Raw genomic sequence first — 20,164 nt, 5'->3', positions numbered from 1 at the left:
TGGCTTTGCCCCTCCCAAACTCTGTAATATTCCTCTACCTTCTGACTTCCTGATTTTAATTATCACTCCGTTGCTGGCACTGCCTTCATGTGCTAACACTTGCAATCCCTGTAATTCTCTTTCTAAACCTCTTCGCCTACTTTTCCTCCTTTTTAAGATGTTCCTTAAAAGTGTGCCTATTGGCCATATGTTTTAATATTGGCTTGTGTTCCTCAGTGTCGGATTCTGCTTTATAGTGTTCCCGTGAAAAGCTGTGGGACAATTTGTTTTTGTTAAAAATGCTTTATAAATGCAGATTCTGTCCCGATCTAATTTTTATTTTTGTTTGGAGCTATGAACAGTGAGCTTAGAGCTGAAGATATTCTTTGGAGTGTGATTAGCTGCTTGCTTTTTCAAAACAAAACAAACAAATTGAATGCTGTTAATTAGGCCAGGCCTAGAAATTACTTACAGGTTGGTTTTTGTTTAAAGTACTCTGTAGATGTTTTGTTGCCCAGGTACATTATGTCCAAACAGATAGCAGATATATGAATATTAACGGGGCCCCCTCTGAATTATGGTGCCAATCAGTCTAACACAGTGAATGAGAAAGGAAACAAACTAATATTAAAGATTGAACGGGTTTTTCAACTGTGCTTAAGTAGGAAGGATTGTGCTTAAGTAGGAAAGATACAAGATGATTGCTCCTTGGTTATCCTCCCCATTTATTATCTGATTGAAAGTTCAAAAAATAAAATCTGCTGTAGGTATTAAGCGAACATTTCTCAACCTACTGGAAGCTGTTAGCTTAAATTGGTAGCTTCAGGAAACCAATCAAGATACCATCCTAAGTGCCGGAGAGATTACAGATCATGGAGTCTACTTAAGTGAACTGGCCCTTTACATACCAGCTATTTTTGTTTTTCTTATTTCTTTCCTTAGCCATGTTTAGCTGTTTGTCACTGAGTGGGGAGCGAGAATCAAAGAAATTTGAGTATAAATCATTGTCATTAATTAGATTACCAGTTTTGACGAAGGGCCATTGGACTCAACACTAAATCTACTTTCTCTCCACAAATTCTGTCAGATCTGCTGAGTTTTCTGAGTGATTTCTGTTCTTGTTTATGATTAGATTACCGTGTTGCTTAACTTTTACCACTGCTAAAGCTACTGTATTGTTAATAAATTCTTAAATCTTTTTAAGACATAAACCTGGTGTCTGGTATCTGTCATTCACAAAGTCTGTACTGATTATTCAAAAAGTCAGGTTAGGAACCATTGGAATCAATTTTAAGGGTCATTGAATGTTTTAATTTTACAGTATTGCAATACAGGGATGGGAGGCTAATTTGATTTGGCTGTCTATTTCATGTCATAGCAATTGTATATTTCAGCTAAGTAGTGTCAGTAACATGTTGTGGTCTGATTTTGAAATCACGTAGCTTCGTCTATCAGATCAAAGCTTTGCAGTCTTGCCACACTCATCATTTGTGGTAGATAGTTAATAAGTTAACATTGTGGGGGCTCCATGAACATTTTCATCCTCACTGATGGCAGAGCACAGCCAGAGATGCAAAAAATGGGGCTGAATCATTCACAGTCATCTCAGCCAGAAATTGGAGCCGATGTTTTATCTTGACCACTGTATTCTCCATTATTCCCAACTTTCTGAAGTCCTACCATTATGGATGCTGGTATTAAACTTATTTTATTTACTCTATATGATATTAAGAAGAGTGTTTGGGCCCTGACAACATCAACTGTAGTGCTGAAGACTTAAGTTCCAGAACCAGCTATATGACCCTTGACACATTGTTCCAGCATAGCTACAATACTGGCACTTATTTGAAAAAGTGAAAAATTCCTAATTCTAGCCTATTACAGAAGACAGGGCAAATTCAAACCCAGCAGACATTTCTGCTCGACCACCCATAAAAATGTAATTGATTTACTAGAATGTGCTATGACTAAAAAGTAACCTAGCTGATAGCACAGTTTTGGTTCTACAGCTTGGACTGTAAACCTGATTGCTGATTAAAGTTCTGAATTCCAGAAGCAAGCTGAATATTACTGCACTTGACATTAAGGCAGCTCCAAACAGCCCATGAGAAATTGAAGTAATTAGAAATCATCACAAAAGAAAGATGGCTGTGGTTGCTGTAAGTTAGCTCCATTCCACAGCAAGAGTTCCTCTGAATGATGTCCTGCACCCCCAAATGTCTGCCATTGCTTTCATTGATGAATTTCTCTTCCTCATAATGTTAAAAGTATGGATATTCCCTAATGATTGCCTGGTGTTCCATTTCACTTTGTCTTCCAGTAATGAAGCAGTCTGAGCCATGTTGCAGCAAGAACACAAAAAAGGAACACAAGTTGGATATTCAACGAGCTGCTGCCATTCTAGAGGATCATGGCTGATCCGACATTCCCTAATGTCCACTTTCCTGCCCTTTTCTCAAAATCAATAACCATTGATTTTGTTTTTTTCTCTTCTGATTAAGTACCTCATCTATTCTAACCTTAAATATACGCAAGGACTCTTCCCTCACAGCTGCTTGTGGTGTGACAAGGAGTTCCAAAGATACTCACCCTTCTGAGGGAAGAAATTCTTCTTTATCTCAGCCTTAAATTGCCATCCTTTATTCTGAGACTATGCTGTTTGGTAACCTATGGGTTCCCCATGCGGGGAAACATACAATGTGCATACACACTGTCAAGCCCCGTAAGAATCCTATTTGTCTTAATGAGATCACCTCTCATTCCTCTAAACTGTAATGCGTAAAGTCCCAAACTGTTTAGCCTTTGCTCATACAAAAATATCTTCACACCAGGGATTATCCTAGTCAACCTTTTGGGAATTGCCTCTGAAATAATATCTTTACTTAAGTAAGAGCACCAGAATTGCTCTGAGTAATCCAATATGGCCTCCACCTGTTGCAGGAAGATATCCTTACTCTTATACTCCACCCCCATGAAATAAGGGCTACCATCCCATTAACCTTCCTAGTTACCTGCTGCATCCATGTGCTAGCCTTGTACACAAATACTCTCAAACTTTGTTTTTTGCCCCACGTAAATAATATTCTGTTCTTAGGTTCTCCCTTCCAAAGTGGAAAAGTGTCATGTTTTCCCACATTACAGCACTTTTGCCAGCTTTTTGCCCACTTCATTAATCTATCAGTATCTGTCTGTAAACTGTTTGTATCCCTCTCACAACTGGCCTTTTTATTTATATTTGTATCCTGGCTTGGCTGATGTGTGCACACATATTATTTGCTACTTAAGTGTCAGCCAAAGACCATCGTAAGAGAGAATCTAACCACCTCTAATGGCATTTTCCTCCTAAGTTGCATTACCAATCTCTAATTCCTCACCATCAACAACTTTAGCATCCCTATTCACATTGAACTCAAACAGATCAGCCATAAATATTGCAACTACAAGATCAGGAAGGATCCTGGATATTCTGTAAAAACCGAAAGAACTACAGATGCTGTAAATTGGGAACGAGATCAAAGTTGCTGGAAAAGCTCAGCAGATCTGACAGCATCGGGTCTGAACCAGTTCTGACGAGGGATCACTGGGCCCGAAGCATTAACTCTTTTTTGTTTTCTCCCTTCACAGATGCTGCCAGACCTGCTGAGCCTTTCTAGCAACTTTTTTTGTTCCTGGATATTCTATAGTTGGTGACTCAGGGTCAGATGAAATTTTGTCAGAGCACATGTTACTCATGTGATGCATTGCTCTTCACCTGCCTAGAGAAGTGCAGCTTCAACTAAATTTACACTTAATATCATCCTGAACAAATATCACATTTCATTGATGACTCCCTACAGCACTTCAAGCATTCACTTTTTCCACCACTCGTGTACTGTGTCTGCACTGTGCACCACTCAGTAGATGCACTATAGTAATTTGCCAAGGCTTCTTCAGAACCGTACCTCCCAAACGTGTGATCTATACCACCTAGAAGAATTACTGCAGGCACGTGGGAACCCAAGCGCCTTCAAATTACATACCATCTTGATTTGGTGTTTTGTTGTTCGCCATTCTTTCCATGTCATTGAGTCAAAGCTCTTGAACATTTTGCCTACCAGCTCTGTGAATTTCTAGCGCACAGTGCATTACCACCACCATCTTGAGGGTAATGAGTGATAGTCAGTAAATGAGAGAAAATTGCTGCTGTCAATATACACACATCCTCTTCATGAACTATAGAAAGATCGTGGTACATATTTGAGTAAAAAAAAATATAAATGCACCGGACAGTTGAAAGAATAGTAATATGTGCCGAAGTAGGCTAAACCATAAAAGGTGGGAGCAGAAGAATGCCATTCAGTCCATTGAGTCTGCTCCATCCTTGAATGAACTCATAGCTGATCTGATGATAATCAATTGCACATTCTTGCGTGTTCCCTATAACCCTTGATTCCCTTATTGATTAAAGATATGTCTGTCATAGCATTGAATATACTAGGTGTGCCCAACCTTGACAGCCCTCCGCAGTAAAGAATTCCACAGATTCATTATCTCTGAGAGAAATTTCTCCTCATCTCTCCGTCTTAACTGTACAACCCCTTATTCTGAAACTATGCCCTCTGGTCCTAGATTCTCCCCTAAGGGGAAATAACCTTTTGCATTGACTATGTCCAGTCTCCTGTGAATCTTTTATGGTTTAATAAGGTTTCTTTATTCTTTTAAATTCCAATGAGTACAGTTATAACCTACTCAACCTTAACCCAGTGAGCCTTCTCTGGACTGCCGCCAATGCCAATATATCTTTTCTTAGGTAAGGTGTACAAAACTGTTCACAGTATTCCAGCTGTGGTCTGACTAGTACCTTTTTTTATAGTTTTGGTACAACCTCCCTACATCTAGATTTCATTCCCCATATTCTGTCTCCCTTCCCTATTACCTGCAGGTATTAGGTGGAGCTTTTTGTGATTCGTGGACAAGGATTCCAAAATCCCTCTGTTCAATAGCTTTCCCCAGTCTTTCTCCATTTAAATAATATTCACTTCTTCTATTCTTCTTACCAATGCGCATGACCTCACGTTTTGCTACATGATATTCCATCTGCCAAGTTTTTGTCCACTTGCTTTACTTATCTATATCCCTTTTGTATACTCTATCACCCTCCTCACTTGTCCTTCATCCTATTTTTGTGTCATCTGCAAACTTGGCTATAGTACATTCATCTTGCATCAGCCAAGACATTAGTATAATAAGGGGATTGGTTTGGGTGGGATGATCCATGGGACAGTGTGGACTTGTTGGGCTGAAGGGCCTGTTTCCGCACATTAGGGATTCTACGATAATTGGAAATGATTATTGCTCCAGCACTGATCCCAGTAGTACTCCATGAATTACAGATTGTCATCCTGAAAATGACGCCTTAGCCTCAACTTTGCTTACCCTGTGCAAGTTTGGCCGTGGTCCATATAGTAATCCAGAGACTATTACCTTGGATGTTTGCTATATTGATTTAGCTCCTAACTGTTCTAAGTCTGTCAGCAGAACCTCATTTGTTAATGGCACCCATGTGGAAGATGACTACTGGAGCCTCCCCCTTCAAGTTTTATTTTTCCAACTAGATGAGACATCCTTAAACTTAGTGCTGCACGGGCAACACAACCTTCAATGCTCCTGCAGAGAATACTATTAGCTTAATTGTACAGCATCTAATGTAATTACATTCCTATTTTCTAACCCCAACTTAAATGGCTCCTTGTGTAAAGATGCCATGGTCAGTTTTCGTATCCAACCTGCCATCCCCACTCTTGTCCATACGGCTTACAAGAACCACATACAGTTATAGGCACCGAGCCTCCTCAATTTTAGCCTGGGTCATCGAATTGAGCCCTGCAACTGCACGAAGTGCTACACTTGCCCCCACACCACCTCCCTCACACACATCCCAGGCCCCAAGATGACTTTGCACATCAAACAGATGTTCACCTGCACATCTGCTAATGTGGTATATTGCATCTACTGTACCTGGTGTGGCTACCTCTACATTGGGGAAACCAAGTGGACGCTTGGGGACCGCTTTGCAGAACACCTACGCTTCGTTCGCAGCAAACAGCTGCACCTCCCAGTCGCGAACCATTTCAACTCCCCCTCGCATTCCTTGGACAACATGTCCATCCTAGGCCTCCTGCAGTGCCACAATGATGCCACTCGAAAGTTGCAGGAACAAAAACTCAAATTCTGCTTGGGAGCCCTGCAGCCCAATGGTATCAATGTGGATTTCACAAGCTTCAAAATCTCCCCTCCCCCCACTGCATCCCAAAACCAGCCCAGCTCGTCCCCGCCTCCCTAACCTGTACTTCCTCCTACCTATCCTCTCCTCCCACATCAAGCCCCACCCCCACCTCCTGCCTACTAGCCTCATCCCGCCCTCTTGACCTGCCCATCCTCCCTGGACAGACCTATCTCCTCCCCTAACTCCCCACCTACAGTCACCTTTACTTGCTCTATCCCTGCTTCATTGACTGGTCTGTCTCTTCTCCACCTATCTTCTCTATCTGTCTTCTATCCACCTCCCCCTCTCTCCCTATTTATTTCAGAACCCACTTGCCCTCCCTCATTTTCTGAAGAAGGGTCTAGGCCCAAAACACCACCTTTCCTGCTCCTCTGCTGCTTTGCCTGCTGTGCTCTTCCAGCTCCACACTTTGTTATCTCGGATTCTCAAGCATCTGCAGTTCCCATTATCTCTGATACAATCTCTTGGACTTGATGGCACGTGTATTTGGATATTTTTAAAAAGTAGCTGCAGAAATAGTAAATGCACTAGTAGTAATATTCCAAAAATCTCTAGATTTTGAAGAAGTGCCAAGGAATGGAAAACTGCCAGTGTAACACCTTTATTTCAAATGGGAAGGAGGCAAAAATTTGTAACTATAAACCAGTTACCTTAATGGCTGTTATTGGGAAAATGTTAGTGTCTATTATAATGGATGAAATAGCAAAGCATTTAGAAGTATTTAAATGGTCAAAGTTGTGATTTGTTTAGTTGGGGCTGGCAAAGCTCATGTAGACAGTAAAATGCAAAGTTACCAGTCTTCAGAGCGAGCAAAAATAGATCCAGGAATGTCTTTCTTTTTATACCTTCACAGTGTGTTATCACTGTTGTCACCAACTGCTGCATTGGCCAGGGTGTAAATCGTGTAATTTAGTCTATTTTGAATGTGCACTTCTCTAAAAAATTTTTATAGATGTGAGAAATCCAGGGATAAGCGCTTCAATCTTATACATCCAAGTCTCATTGTTGTCCTGCAAATGTGGTGATATTTTCCTCTTGTATATTAAAAGGCATTTCTTTTCTCTTTCCACAGGCTTTTGGATTTAAATATATCAGAAACCAACATTATTGGTCCCTGCAACAATTTGCTGTGGATTCAAATATAATTTTTTTAGCCTCCATTCGCCTCCCCACTCCTCCACTTCTTGTCACTTTGCCTATGTAATATCCAACCAAAGTTTTGTAGGTGTTTATGGAGCATGCAGGAGCTGTTTGCTACATACTTCTTTCTTTTACTATACAGTATGATTGGCTTTAAGCCTTACAGTTAGTAGTGTCTGCACAAAGACTTTATTTTAAAAGATGTATTATCTTCCAGTTTGTATGTCATGTCAGAGGGTTTTAAATTATAAATCAGCCTGTCTTTATTTACAGAGTGAAGACACGCAACAACAAATTATAAGGGAGACATTCCACCTAGTGTCAAAAAGAGATGAAAATGTCTGTAATTTCCTAGAAGGTGGCATGTAAGTAATGTAAATTGACTTTGATTTTAAAAAAAAGTTCAACCAGTCTGAGGTGAGCAGTTCAGTTAATTCAACACAGTGTTTTAGTTTATATCTATGGATAGAATACCACAGAAAATGGATCAGTTTAATTGCTCAAAGAAATTTAGAACCAGGCTGTGTATTGTGTTACAATGTATCAAATTAACATAGTCTCACAACAATTTCTAGTGGTAACCTGATGCAATGTTTTGTTCTAGTTATCAGTGTTAAGGGATAACACTGATTTATTTTTCCCCCTAAATAACAAGTTCTGATGGTTTTATGTTATTATGTGCATGTCTGGGTTGTAGATATTCAAATGTTGCCCAGTTGTGTGTTAAACAAAGTTGACTTTCAGATCTACCCACATCAAATGGCTTGTATTTTGACAACAAACTACTCCTTTTTGTGCAGAAATTTCCAAAGTGTAAATGCAGCGCATTTTCTGATTGAAACATGTATGCAGCAAGAGACTATGTTTCTGTACCAAAATACATAGTGCAGGATTAGGGATATCCCAAGATTGCATTGCAAACAATGTACAAGCTCAGGATTTAGTCCTCTCTCTGGGAATTTGGGAAGTGACAAACAAAGTGCCAGTTTTGTTTTGCTCATTGAAAGTAAAAAAAATTCAAATTTTCTTTCACAAAGAAGTCATTTGACGAATAAATAGGAGAAGCCATGTAAAAAGTCATTTAGTCAGGCTCAATAAAAGATGTAGCACAAAATGTGTAATGTCTTTTTCTGTAACTTTTTTTCTTCTGTTTTAGGTTAATTGGCGGAGCAGATAATAAACTTATTTACAGACATTATGCAACTTTGTATTTTGTGTTCTGTGTGGATTCTTCAGAGAGCGAACTGGGCATCCTGGACCTAATTCAGGTATGCGTGCATTGTTTCACAAGTTTGAACATCAACCATTCCAGCTATAGATAATAGCCCCGTGTTTCTGATATGAGTGAATATCACCTGCAGCATTTGCCTGTTGAGCGTAATTTGTTAGGTTTCTGTATTAACACTAATTTTCAGTTAAGAAGGACTCCAGTTAAAAACTCTGGAATGGTAACATGACGACTGAACAGATTGAGTAGTCTATGCTCAGACATTAGAATGCGGCACCTGACTACTATTAACTTGTATTTTTGATTTTGATGTTGTCATTCATGATACATGAGGAAGCAGTTTTCTCAACCTAACTTATTTAGAGAGGAAAAAGTCTGTGCTGCCCTACTTTGCAAATATTTTCAATGCAGTGTTTCCTTTCCATTTTACAAGAAACGGCCCATACGGAACACTAAACCTGTTTGTTCTGACTCTAGTTACAGCATGAAACTGTATTGTTTTACTGTAATTCAGTGCTATTTATAGATATGGGCAAATAACCCCGTGGTCGTTTCAGTCTTATGTTTGTGCTGAAGCATTGCATTGACCTATGACCACATTACAGTTTCGCAGTAATAAACCAATTCTATACAGCCAATTAGATCTGTCAATTTTGAAGAAAGTTGGTTCGTGCTTTTGTCCTGTTTAATGATTAAACAACTAAAAGAATGCCTAATCGCACAAATGATATTGAGTTATTGGTTGAGACTGCTTTCATTTTTATTATCTTGGTCGGCAAGGACTGATTAGCTAATTTTTGCATTTTGGAGATTTTTATTATATTTTCTCATCAACCTGTTTGGGGATGTTATTGCACACCTCTAGAGCAGGAGGAACTTGAACTTGGGCCTGCTGGCTTAGAGATAGGGACACCACCACTGCATCAAAAGAACCCTACTTTTTGGGAATGTTGGAAAGTCATCACTATTTCTGGCTGTTGTTGCATTTAGCACTCTAAACAAAGAAACAATGATCTTGTGGTATAGTGCAGCGTTCCTGCATCTGGCCCAGGAGACCCAAGTTGAAGTTCCATCTCGGAACAAGTTCATTAGAAGAAAAATAAAAGAAACTATAAAGCTATGAGGAGTAAATTGGCTCATGTTGGTTAGAAAACCACATTAAGAGTAGAGAGGCAATATCTAACTTTTTAAAGAAATAATATTTAGTACGCAACAAAATCATTACTGCTTAATTTTTGCACATTAAAGGAGAGTTTCCAATCATGGTTAACAGATCAAAGATTGTAAAACAAAATGTTAGACGAAACTAATGATGCATAAAAATGAATGATAAAATTTTCTGTAGGTCTTTGAAAAGGAAAAAGATTAAAAAAAAACAAAGCAGACTCAAGACAATTTGTAACGATGAATAAGGAACTGGCAGGGGAACTAATCCTTAATGTCTGCCTTAATGGCCAAAAATAATAAAATGCTCTCGGGAGTAACAGAATTGAGAGACTGGTGTATACCAGAAACTGCAGGATCTTAATATGAACAAAAACAAAGTAAATAATTGAATAAATCTCCTGGACCTGATGAATCTACATCCATGAATGTTGAAGAAGGCCTAATTCTCTAGACTCTGAATGGTCCTGGCTAGCTGGAAGGTGAAAAGCACAACTTTAAGAAAGAAGACAGAACAAAATGTTATAGGCCTGTTAGCTGAACATCGGTCATAAGAAAAATGCTAGAATCTATAAAAGGATGTGGTAACAGGGTTCTTAAAAATCATGTTAACACAGTCTGTGTCTCTGCCTCTAATGATAAGGTTGGGCAACGTCATCATGGATTAATGAAAGGGAAATCACATTTGATTAACCTCAGATGTTAATAAGGTGCCTGTTTGACTTATCAAATTCGCCAATATCTCATCTTGGTACGGTGCTTCGATATAGCTGACAGATCCATCTGAAGTTTTCCTTCTTTCTGAACTTGGTGTTTTTGCAAGTTAATAATTACATGAAGTCCCAGGAAGACTAGAACATATAGTGATCGTGGTTTCCTTTGTCTAATTTTTCTTGTACTGGACCACAGAGTGAAGAAATTCTGCTATAGGAATTTTAGATCACGTTTATTACAAGCAAGCAGCCCAAGTACATCCGTGCTTTGCTCTTGTTTTTTGAAAGATACATTATATTTCACTCAAATTTTAACGTACCATACTAAACAACAACAATGATTTGTGTAACCAATATCTCCAAGACTTAGCAAAGTTTTCTTCTGATAAGGCTTTCACAAATGCAAAACGGCCTCAGATCGTCATCGTTCTTGTTTCTTCTGCACAGCATGAAGTAAAACATGCTTTTTGAGGGAATGACAGAATGTTTCTACTGTCTGTTCATCAAATGCAAATAGAAGAGACAGGTGGGCACCGGGCATTGATGATTTACATTAGGTTCCATACATCATAGGAGGACAATAAGCCTATAAATAAAAATGTTGGTCTGGGATTTGGAATATGCAGTCATGTTTGGATGCTCATTCTTTGCCTCAAAATGAAAGGCTTATTGAAAGATATAGTGATGAGTTTGTCAAATTTGCAATCCAATACGTGATGAGAAGAGAGTGTTCTGATGTATTTCAGTGCAAAACTGCAGTGGTAGCATCAAATTGTCCAAGTGACCAATGATGCAAAAGAATTTTGACAGTAACCAGAAAATGAAAAGTGCTAAAATTAGATTACATTTTAAATATCTTTACTTTGCGCATGCACATGGGACAACGGTAGAAACTGCCTTGTTATCATGACAAAAAGCTTCAAGTATTTTAAGATAAGAAATCTAGCAATTAATACAAACAAAACATTGAAGAACACTGCACAAATATGGCATCTTTATTGAAGGGCCATGTCTATTATTCAGTAGTTAAAGCATGCAGTTCACCATCTCTTCGTCAAAGCCAACTAGGGCCAGGCAATAAATTCTGGCCAGCGGCAGTGCTCATGTCCCACAATTGATTAAGAAAGAAATAAGCAGAGGAACATTGACCTGTGCCTTTGAAATTTACAAGCAGGCTTCAACAGGTAATTGAAGGATACAAAGTTCGATTTTTATCTATTTATAACAATTACCTGTAAATCAGAGGCTGCGTTAGCAGCCCAGTCTTATAACTAGGCTTGAGAATCCTGTTTATTCACATGATGATTCACTGCTTGTTCTAAAATAGCAAACAGATCAAACTGGCCACTCTCAATGACTTGTACTAGAAGAAGGTCTGATAGGATTCTGAGAAAGTCACTTTGTAGTAACCTCATTCAACCCTCTCTGTTGGCTTCACTCTGCACTGCAAACCAGCCAACTGAGTTAGTCAACCCCCAAGAGGATCTCAAAACAATTAAACTTTCTTCAACACAAAGTGAACAGATTGGACTATATCTGAAGTGTTTTTGCCTTGCAGAGTGCAGTAGATGAAAACATATTTAGCAGATTGTTCTATTCTTGTATTCAGATGAATGTGCTGTTACACATATTTAAAATTAACTCATTAATTTTTATTGGTAGAAAATCAGAAAGATAATATCTCTCTAGTGAATTTTAGTTTTTATCATTCATTCTCAAGGTCAAGGACAACAGTAAATCATTCTCAGCCTGTACCCACTATTGATCACAAGCTTAAAATAAACCGAAAGAACTGCGGTTACTGTAAATCAGGAGCAAAAAACAGAAGTTGATGGAACAGCTCAGCTGGTCTGGCAGCATCTGTGAAGAGAAAATCAGAATTAACGTTTTGGGTCTGGTGACCCTTTCTCACAAGCTGCTTCTCTTAGCTGAGGAATTGACGCTCTCCATGTTAAGTGCACAAAGACTAGATACTTAAAATACTGAAGGCATAGAATATAATTTGAGTGGACTTTAACATCCATCACTAAGCGTAATTAATATAACACTGCTACTGGCTGGCTTCTGCAGTTTAAAGCTGCCAAATTGGGCCTGCAACAGTCCGGAATGTACCATCAAATAGGAAAAGTCTAGTTGACCTCACCTTCACCAGTGTACCTTTAATATTATTAGTAGGAGTTACTATCATGACGTGAAGAGACACTCAAACCAAACCAGTCTTTGTATCCCTATATCAACAGTAACATTAAAACATTCAGTGATCCTCAAAATTGACACCAATAGTTCATAACCAGACTTTTGAATGTACCCCATACTTTGTGAATAACTGATACCAGACATCAGCTTAACCAAAAGATTTAACAGTTTATTAATAATGCAGTAGCTTTAGCAGAGCAAAGTTTAAACAACAAAATAATCTAATCAGTGCAGTAAACACCATTTTTTGATTCTGGCCAATGCTGTTGCAAAGACAGATAGACAAACAGACACATTTAAGAGATAAATCAAAAGAAACATAAATGAGATATAACTGGACAGTTCACTTAAGTAGATGCTACAATCTGTAATCTCACAGGCACGTGGGATTAACTGTTGTTTCTTTCCTGCAAGCACTGACGCATGCAAATAGTTTCCAGTAGACTTCGAACAATATTCAGAATTCCACAGTGACCATGTTGCCTCAGAGCTCCTCATCAAACTATTTCAGATGACAACTCTTCTTAAGGTTCTGATTTCCACATTGTGAAGCACAACTTTGTATTCTCCATTGCTGTTAGAGTGCTGCTGTGTTCAGGTAGTTACTCACAATTTTAGTGACTCACCATTTTAATGGGGAGACCAAGATAACTTCTCAAAACTTGATTGTATGCTTTTCTGTTTTTACTTTTTGAAAATATTGCAATTAATTCCTCAAATGACTGTCATATGTGCAGAGCTAAGTAAATAATTGACTATAGTACACAGCTTAACACAAAATGACTGTTTTGTTTCAGAAACAGGAAACGTGTTGAGGGGAAGAGGAAATACTTTCTTCTAGAAGATCATGTTCCATCATGGGTAGACAAGGGTTGAGCACGCTTGTCTAAATTGCTCAGAATATTGAGTATACGAGTTGGGGCATTGCGCTGAGTTTGCACAGGATGGTGGTGAGGCCACTTCTGGAGTAATGTCCAGAGTTCTGGTTACCCTACAAGGGGAAGGATGTCACTAAATTGGAGGGGGTGCAGAAAAGACTTACAAGGTCATTACCGGGAATAGAGGGTTTGAGTTAGAAGGAGAAGCTGGATAGGCTTGAAATGCAGGAGGTTGAAAGTTGACCTAATAGATGTTTATAAAATCATGAGATATGGTGATTGTGCAGGCTCTTTTCCCGAGCATGAAGGAGTTCTGTAGTGACTGGAAGCAAGTTGACCTTGTTGACTGAAGCAGTTGATCGAGGTTCCTAACCTGGACTAATCAGGAAAGTCTTGGTGGACCGATATAAACCAACTCTGAGCCAGTGTACTGTGCACAAGTAAATAAAGGGTGACATGGTGACGGGATATTGGCCTCTGTGCGGTTATTTCAAGTTCAAAACCAGGAGACATACTTTTAGGGTGAGAGGAGAAAGTTTTAAAGGGCACCTGAGGAGTAGCTTTTTCACAGAGGGTAGCTCGTATGTGGAAGGAACTGCCAGAGGAAGCAGTAAATGCAGGCACAATTACAGCATTTTAAAAGTCATTTGGATGTGCATACGAGTAGGAGGAGTTCAAAGGAAATTGGGCCAAATGCAGGCAACTGGGACCAGTTTAATTCAGGAAACTTGTTTGGTATGGACGAGCTGAAGCCAAGGGTCTGTTTCAGCGCTCCGACTCTGATGCTAACTCAATTCAAACTATGGAGGTTTCCCTGAAGCCAGAAGGGAACAGAGAATTTCCAGAATCTTCTAAATAAAGCCAAATGCATTGCTTACTCAGCGTGGTAGTAAAATTTTTCCCAATGTGAACAATTTCCCATTAACCTCAGTACACATTCATGCTTCTCCTAAAAAATAAATCACTGTGGCTACAGCAATTCTTGTAAGTTAACCATAAAACCCCTTCATCGACGCAGTCCAGAATCCAAACTCTGAAATCTCTCACTACTAGTCTGTAATCATGTATGTGTCTCTGTGATAGCTATCACATCACAATTATAGAACAGTACAGGCCCTTCGGTCTCATGATGTTGTGCGGCCTTATTATGCTACTCCAAGATCAGACTACCCTGTGTACCTGACATTTTACTTTCATCCATGTTCCTATCCAAGAGGTGGTAAATATCCCTAATGTATTGACTCCACTACCACTGCCATACAGTGCATTCCACGCACCCACCAGTCTTTGAGTAAAGAACCTACCTCTGACATCTCCCCTATACCTTTCTTCAATCACCTTAAAATTATGCTCCCTTGTAATAGTCATTTCCACCATGGGACTAAGTCTCTAGCTGACCACTCTTTTTGTGCCTCTCATCATCATGTACACGCACCTCAATTAAGCCCCCTCTCCTCCTCCTTTGCTCCAATGAGAAAAGCCCTAGCTTGCTCAACCTTTCCTCATAAGACCTGCTCTCCAGTCTAGACAGCATCCTGGTAAATCTCCTCTGCACCCTCTCGAAAGTTTCCACATCTATCTTATAATGAGACCACTAGAACTGGACACAATTTTTCAAGTATGGTCTAACCAGGGTTTTATAGAGCCACAGCATAGCCTCACAGCTCTTAAACTCCATTCCCCTGCCAATGAAAGCCAACACCCCAGATACCATGCACTAACTTAACAACCCGATCAACTTGGGTGGCAACTTGGAGGGATCTATGGACGTGGACCCCAAGATCCCTCTGTGTTCCTCCACACTGCCAGTAATCTACCATTACCCCTGTATTCTGCATTCAAATTTGACCTTCCAAAATTAATCACTTCACACTCCTGCAACCCCAGAGGAGACAGCCACACTGAGCCCTGCCGCATCTTCACCATCCCCCCAGACCTCCCACTGACTGAGGACGAACGGTCAGTCCTTAGCAAGGGGCTCACCTTTGTCCCCCTACAACCACACATCAACGAATACCAGTCACGGTCGGACATAGAGCAGTTTTTCCGCCGTCTTCGCCTCCATGCCTACTTCTTCAACCGGGAACCTAACCCTCCTTCCACTGACCCCTTCACCCGCTTCCAACACAAGTCCTCCTCCTGGACACCACCCCCAGGCCTCCTACCCTCCCTCGACCTCTTCATCTCCAACTGCCGTCGAGACATCAACCGCCTCAACCTCTCCACCCCTCTCACCCACTCCAACCTCTCCCCCGCAGAACGGGCAGCCCTCCGCTCCCACCCCAACCTCACCATCAAACCCGCAGACAAGGGTGGCGCAGTGGTAGTATGGCGCACTGACCTCTACATCGCCGAGGCCAGACGCCAACTCTCCGACACCACCTCCTACCGCCTCCTCGATCATGACCCCACACCCGAGCACCAAACCATCATCTCCAACACCATTCACGACCTCATCACCTCAGGGGACCTCCCACCCACAGCCTCCAACCTCATTGTTCCCCAACCCCGCACAGCCCGTTTCTATCTCCTTCCCAAAATCCACAAACCTGCCTGCCCTGGTCGACCCATCGTCTCAGCCTGCTCCTGCCCCACCGAACTCCTCTCCACCTATCTGGACTCCATTTTCTCCCCTTTGGTCCAGGATCTCCCCACCTACGTCCGTGACACCACCCTCGCCCTCCACCTCCTCCAGGACTTCCAATTCCCTGGCCCCCAACACCTCATATTCACCATGGACGTCCAGTCCCTGTACACCTGCATTCCGCATGGAGATGGCCTCAAGGCCCTCCGCTTCTTCCTGTCCCGCAGGTCCGACCAGTCCCCCTCCACCGACACTCTCATCCGCCTAGCTGAACTCGTCCTCACACTCAACAACTTCTCTTTTGACTCCTCCCACTTCCTACAGACTAAGGGGGTGGCCATGGGCACCCGCATGGGCCCCAGCTATGCCTGCCTCTTTGTAGGTTACGTGGAACAGTCCCTCTTCCGCACCTACACAGGCCCCAAACCCCACCTCTTCCTCCGGTACATTGATGACTGTATCGGCGCCGCCTCTTGCTCCCCAGAGGAGCTCGAACAGTTCATCCACTTCACCAACACCTTCCACCCCAACCTTCAGTTCACCTGGGCCATCTCCAGCACATCCCTCACCTTCCTGGACCTCTCAGTCTCCATCTCAGGCAACCAGCTGGTAACTGATGTCCATTTCAAGCCCACCAACTCCCACAGCTACCTAGAATACACCTCCTCCTACCCACCCTCCTGCAAAAATTCCATCCCCTATTCCTAATTCCTCCGCCTCCGCCGCATCTCCTCCCACGACAAGACATTCCACTCCCGCACATCCCAGATGTCCAAGTTCTTTAAGGACCGCAACTTTCCCCCCACGGTGATCGAGAACGCCCTTGACCGCGTCTACCGCGTCTCCCGCATTTCCCGCGACACATCCCTCACACCCCGCCCCCGCCACAACCGCCCAAAGAGGATCCCCCTCGTTCTCACACACCACCCTACCAACCTCCGGATACAACGCATTATCCTCCGACACTTCCGCCATTTACAATCCGACCCCACCACCCAAGACATTTTTCCATCCCCTCCCCTGTCTGCTTTCCGGAGAGACCACTCTCTCCGTGACTCCCTTGTTCGCTCCACACTGCCCTCCAACCCCACCACACCCGGCACCTTCCCCTGCAACCGCAGGAAATGCTACACTTGTCCCCACACCTCCTCCCTCACCCCCATCCCAGGCCCCAAAATGACATTCCACATCAAGCAGAGGTTCACCTGCACATCTGCCAATGTGGTATACTGCATCCATTGTACCCGGTCTGGCTTCCTCTACATTGGGGAAACCAAGCGGAGGCTTGGGGACCGCTTTGCAGAACACCTCCGCTCAGTTCGCAAAAAACAACTGCACCTCCCAGTCGCAAACCATTTCCACTCCCCCTCCCATTCTCTTGATGACATGTCCATCATGGGCCTCCTGCACTGCCACAATGATGCCACCCGAAGGTTGCAGGAACAGCAACTCATATTCCGCCTGGGAACCCTGCAGCCATATGGTATCAATGTGGACTTCACCAGTTTCAAAATCTCCCCTTCCCCTACTGCATCCCTCAACCAGCCCAGTTCGTCCCCTCCCCCCACTGCACCACACAACCAGCCCAGCTCTTCCCCCCCCACCCACTGCATCCCAAAACCAGTCCAACCTGTCTCTGCCTCCCTAACCGGTTCTTCCTCTCACCCATCCCTTCCTCCCACCCCAAGCCGCACCCCCCGCTACCTACTAACCTCATCCCACCTCCTTGACCTGTCCGTCTTCCCCGGACTGACCTATCCCCTCCCTACCTCCCCACCTACACTCTCTCCACCTATCTTCTTTACTCTCCATCTTCGGTCCGCCTCCCCCTCTCTCCCTATTTATTCCAGTTCCCTCCCCCCATCCCCCTCTCTGATGAAGGGTCTAGGCCCGAAACTTCAGCTTTTGTGCTCCTGAGATGCTGCTTGGCCTGCTGTGTTCGTCCAGCCTCACATTTTATTAACTTCACACTTTTCTGCTTTTCTGGGTTGAATTCCATCTGCCACTTTTTTGCCTATCTCTGCATCCTGCCAATTTCCTGTTGCAACCTACAACAGCCCTCCACACTATTCACAACTCTACCAACCTTTGTGTCATCAGCAAACTTTAACCCATCCTTCTTTTTCCTCATCCAAGTCATTTGTAAAGATCACAGAGGTGCCAGAACAGATCAGTGCGGAACACCACTGGTCACTGAGCTCCAGGCTGAATAATTTCCATCTACTCCACCCTCCGCCTTCTATTGGACAGCCAATTCCGTATCCAGACAGCCAAATTTCCCTAGATCCTACTCCTCCTTACTTTCTGAATGAGCCTACCGCTGGGAACTTCATCAAATGCCTTGCTAAAATCTCTATATGCCACATCCACTGCCCTATCTTCAACAATGTGTTTTGTCACATCCTCAAAGGATTTATTAAGGCTTGTGAGGCATGACCTGCCCCCCTCAAAGCCATGCTAATTATTTCTAATCAAACTTTTTTTTTCCAAATAATCATAAACACACACTCTCAGAATCCTCTAATAATTTGCCCACCACAGAAGTAAGACTGACTGGTCTGTAATTCTCAGGATTATCCCTATTCCCTCCCTTGAACAAGGGAATGACATTTGCCATCTTCCAATCATCTGGTACTACTCCAGTGGACAATGAGGATGTAAAGATCATCGCCAAAGGCACGACAGTCTCTTCCCTCGCTTCCTGTAGTAACCTTGGGGTTATATCCCGTCTGGCCCAGGGGACTTATCTATCCTTATGTTTTTCAAAATTTCTCGCACATCCTCTTTCCTAATATCAACTTGGAGCATATGTGCCTGTTTCATGCTGTTCTCACAAACCACAAGGTCCCTCTCACTGGTGAATACTGAAGCAAAATATTTATTAAGGACCTCCCCTACCTCTTCTAATTCCATGCACCAGTTCCCTCCACTATCCCTGATTGGCCCTACCCTCACTTTGGCCATCCTCTTGTTCCCCATATAAGTGTAGAATGCCTTGGGCTTTTCCTTATTCCTACCTTCCAAGGCTTTTTCATACCGCCTTCGAACGCTCCTAAGTCCATTCTTCAGCTCCTTCCTGGCTACCTTGTAACCCTGTAGAGCCCATTCCAATCCTAGCTTCCTCAACCTCAAGTAAGCTTCCTTCTTTCTTTTGACTAGATGTTCCTCATGTTTTGTCATCCAAGGTTCCTTCACCTTACCATTCCTTTTTTTGCCTCAGTGGGATAAACCTATCCAGCATTCGTTGTAAGTGCTCCCAAAACAACCTCCATGTTTCTGTCATGCATTTTCCTGAGCACATCTATTCCCAATTTATACTCTGCAGTTCTTGCCTATTAGCATTGTAATTCCCCCTCCCCAATTAAATACTTTCCCATACCGTCTGCTCCTATCCCTTTCCACGACTATAGTAAAGGTCAGGGAGTTGTGATCACTATCACCAAAATGCTCTCCCACTGTGAAATCTGATACCTGGTTTGTTGCCAAGCACCAAATCCAATATAACCTGCCCTCTAGTCGTCCTATTTACAAATGGAGTCTGAAATCCTTCCTGGACACACCTGACAAAATCTACTCCATCTAAATTATTTGCACTTTGGCGGTTCCAGTCGATATTTGGAAAGTTGAAGTCACCCATGACGACAACCCCATTACTTCTGCATCTTTCCAAAATCTGGCTCCCAATCTGTTCCTCAGTGTATCTGTTGCTATTGGAATGTATATAGAGAACTCCCAATAAAGTGACTGCTCCTTTCCTGTGTTAACAAGGTGTAGAGCTGGATGAACACAGCAGGCCAAGCAGCATCAGAGGAGCAGGAAGGCTGACATTTTGGGCCTAGACCCTTAGGCCTGAAATGTCAGCCTTCCTGCTCCTCTGATGCTGCTTGGCCTGCTGTGTTCATCCAGCTCTATACCTTGTTATCTCCGATTCTCCAGTTTCTGAAGGAATATGGCCTTCTGTGTTCTCACTCTTGGTTACAGTCCCCATCGTTGTATTGTCCCCTACTACCACTCCAT

At 42.3% G+C, this 20,164-nt stretch overlaps 1 protein-coding gene across 5 annotated transcripts in view; it reads left to right on the top strand.

Moving 5' to 3' along the window:
• Window positions 1-20,164, top strand: part of LOC125450825 (AP-3 complex subunit sigma-1) — an 85,788-nt gene that overhangs the window by 22,648 nt on the left and 42,976 nt on the right. For all 5 annotated transcript variants that reach the window (XM_048527093.2, XM_048527091.2, XM_048527096.2 and 2 more), the window contains exons 2-3: window positions 7,658-7,749; window positions 8,541-8,652. In XM_048527093.2, the coding sequence (XP_048383050.1) occupies window positions 7,658-7,749; window positions 8,541-8,652 (204 nt within the window). The remainder of the gene's footprint in view (window positions 1-7,657; window positions 7,750-8,540; window positions 8,653-20,164) is intronic.

This window comes from Stegostoma tigrinum, chromosome 3 (assembly GCF_030684315.1).
Source record: "Stegostoma tigrinum isolate sSteTig4 chromosome 3, sSteTig4.hap1, whole genome shotgun sequence".
NCBI classification, from domain to species: domain Eukaryota; kingdom Metazoa; phylum Chordata; class Chondrichthyes; order Orectolobiformes; family Stegostomatidae; genus Stegostoma; species Stegostoma tigrinum.
Note: the sequence above shows the minus strand (reverse complement) of the source record. Positions and strands in the feature narration are given on the sequence as shown.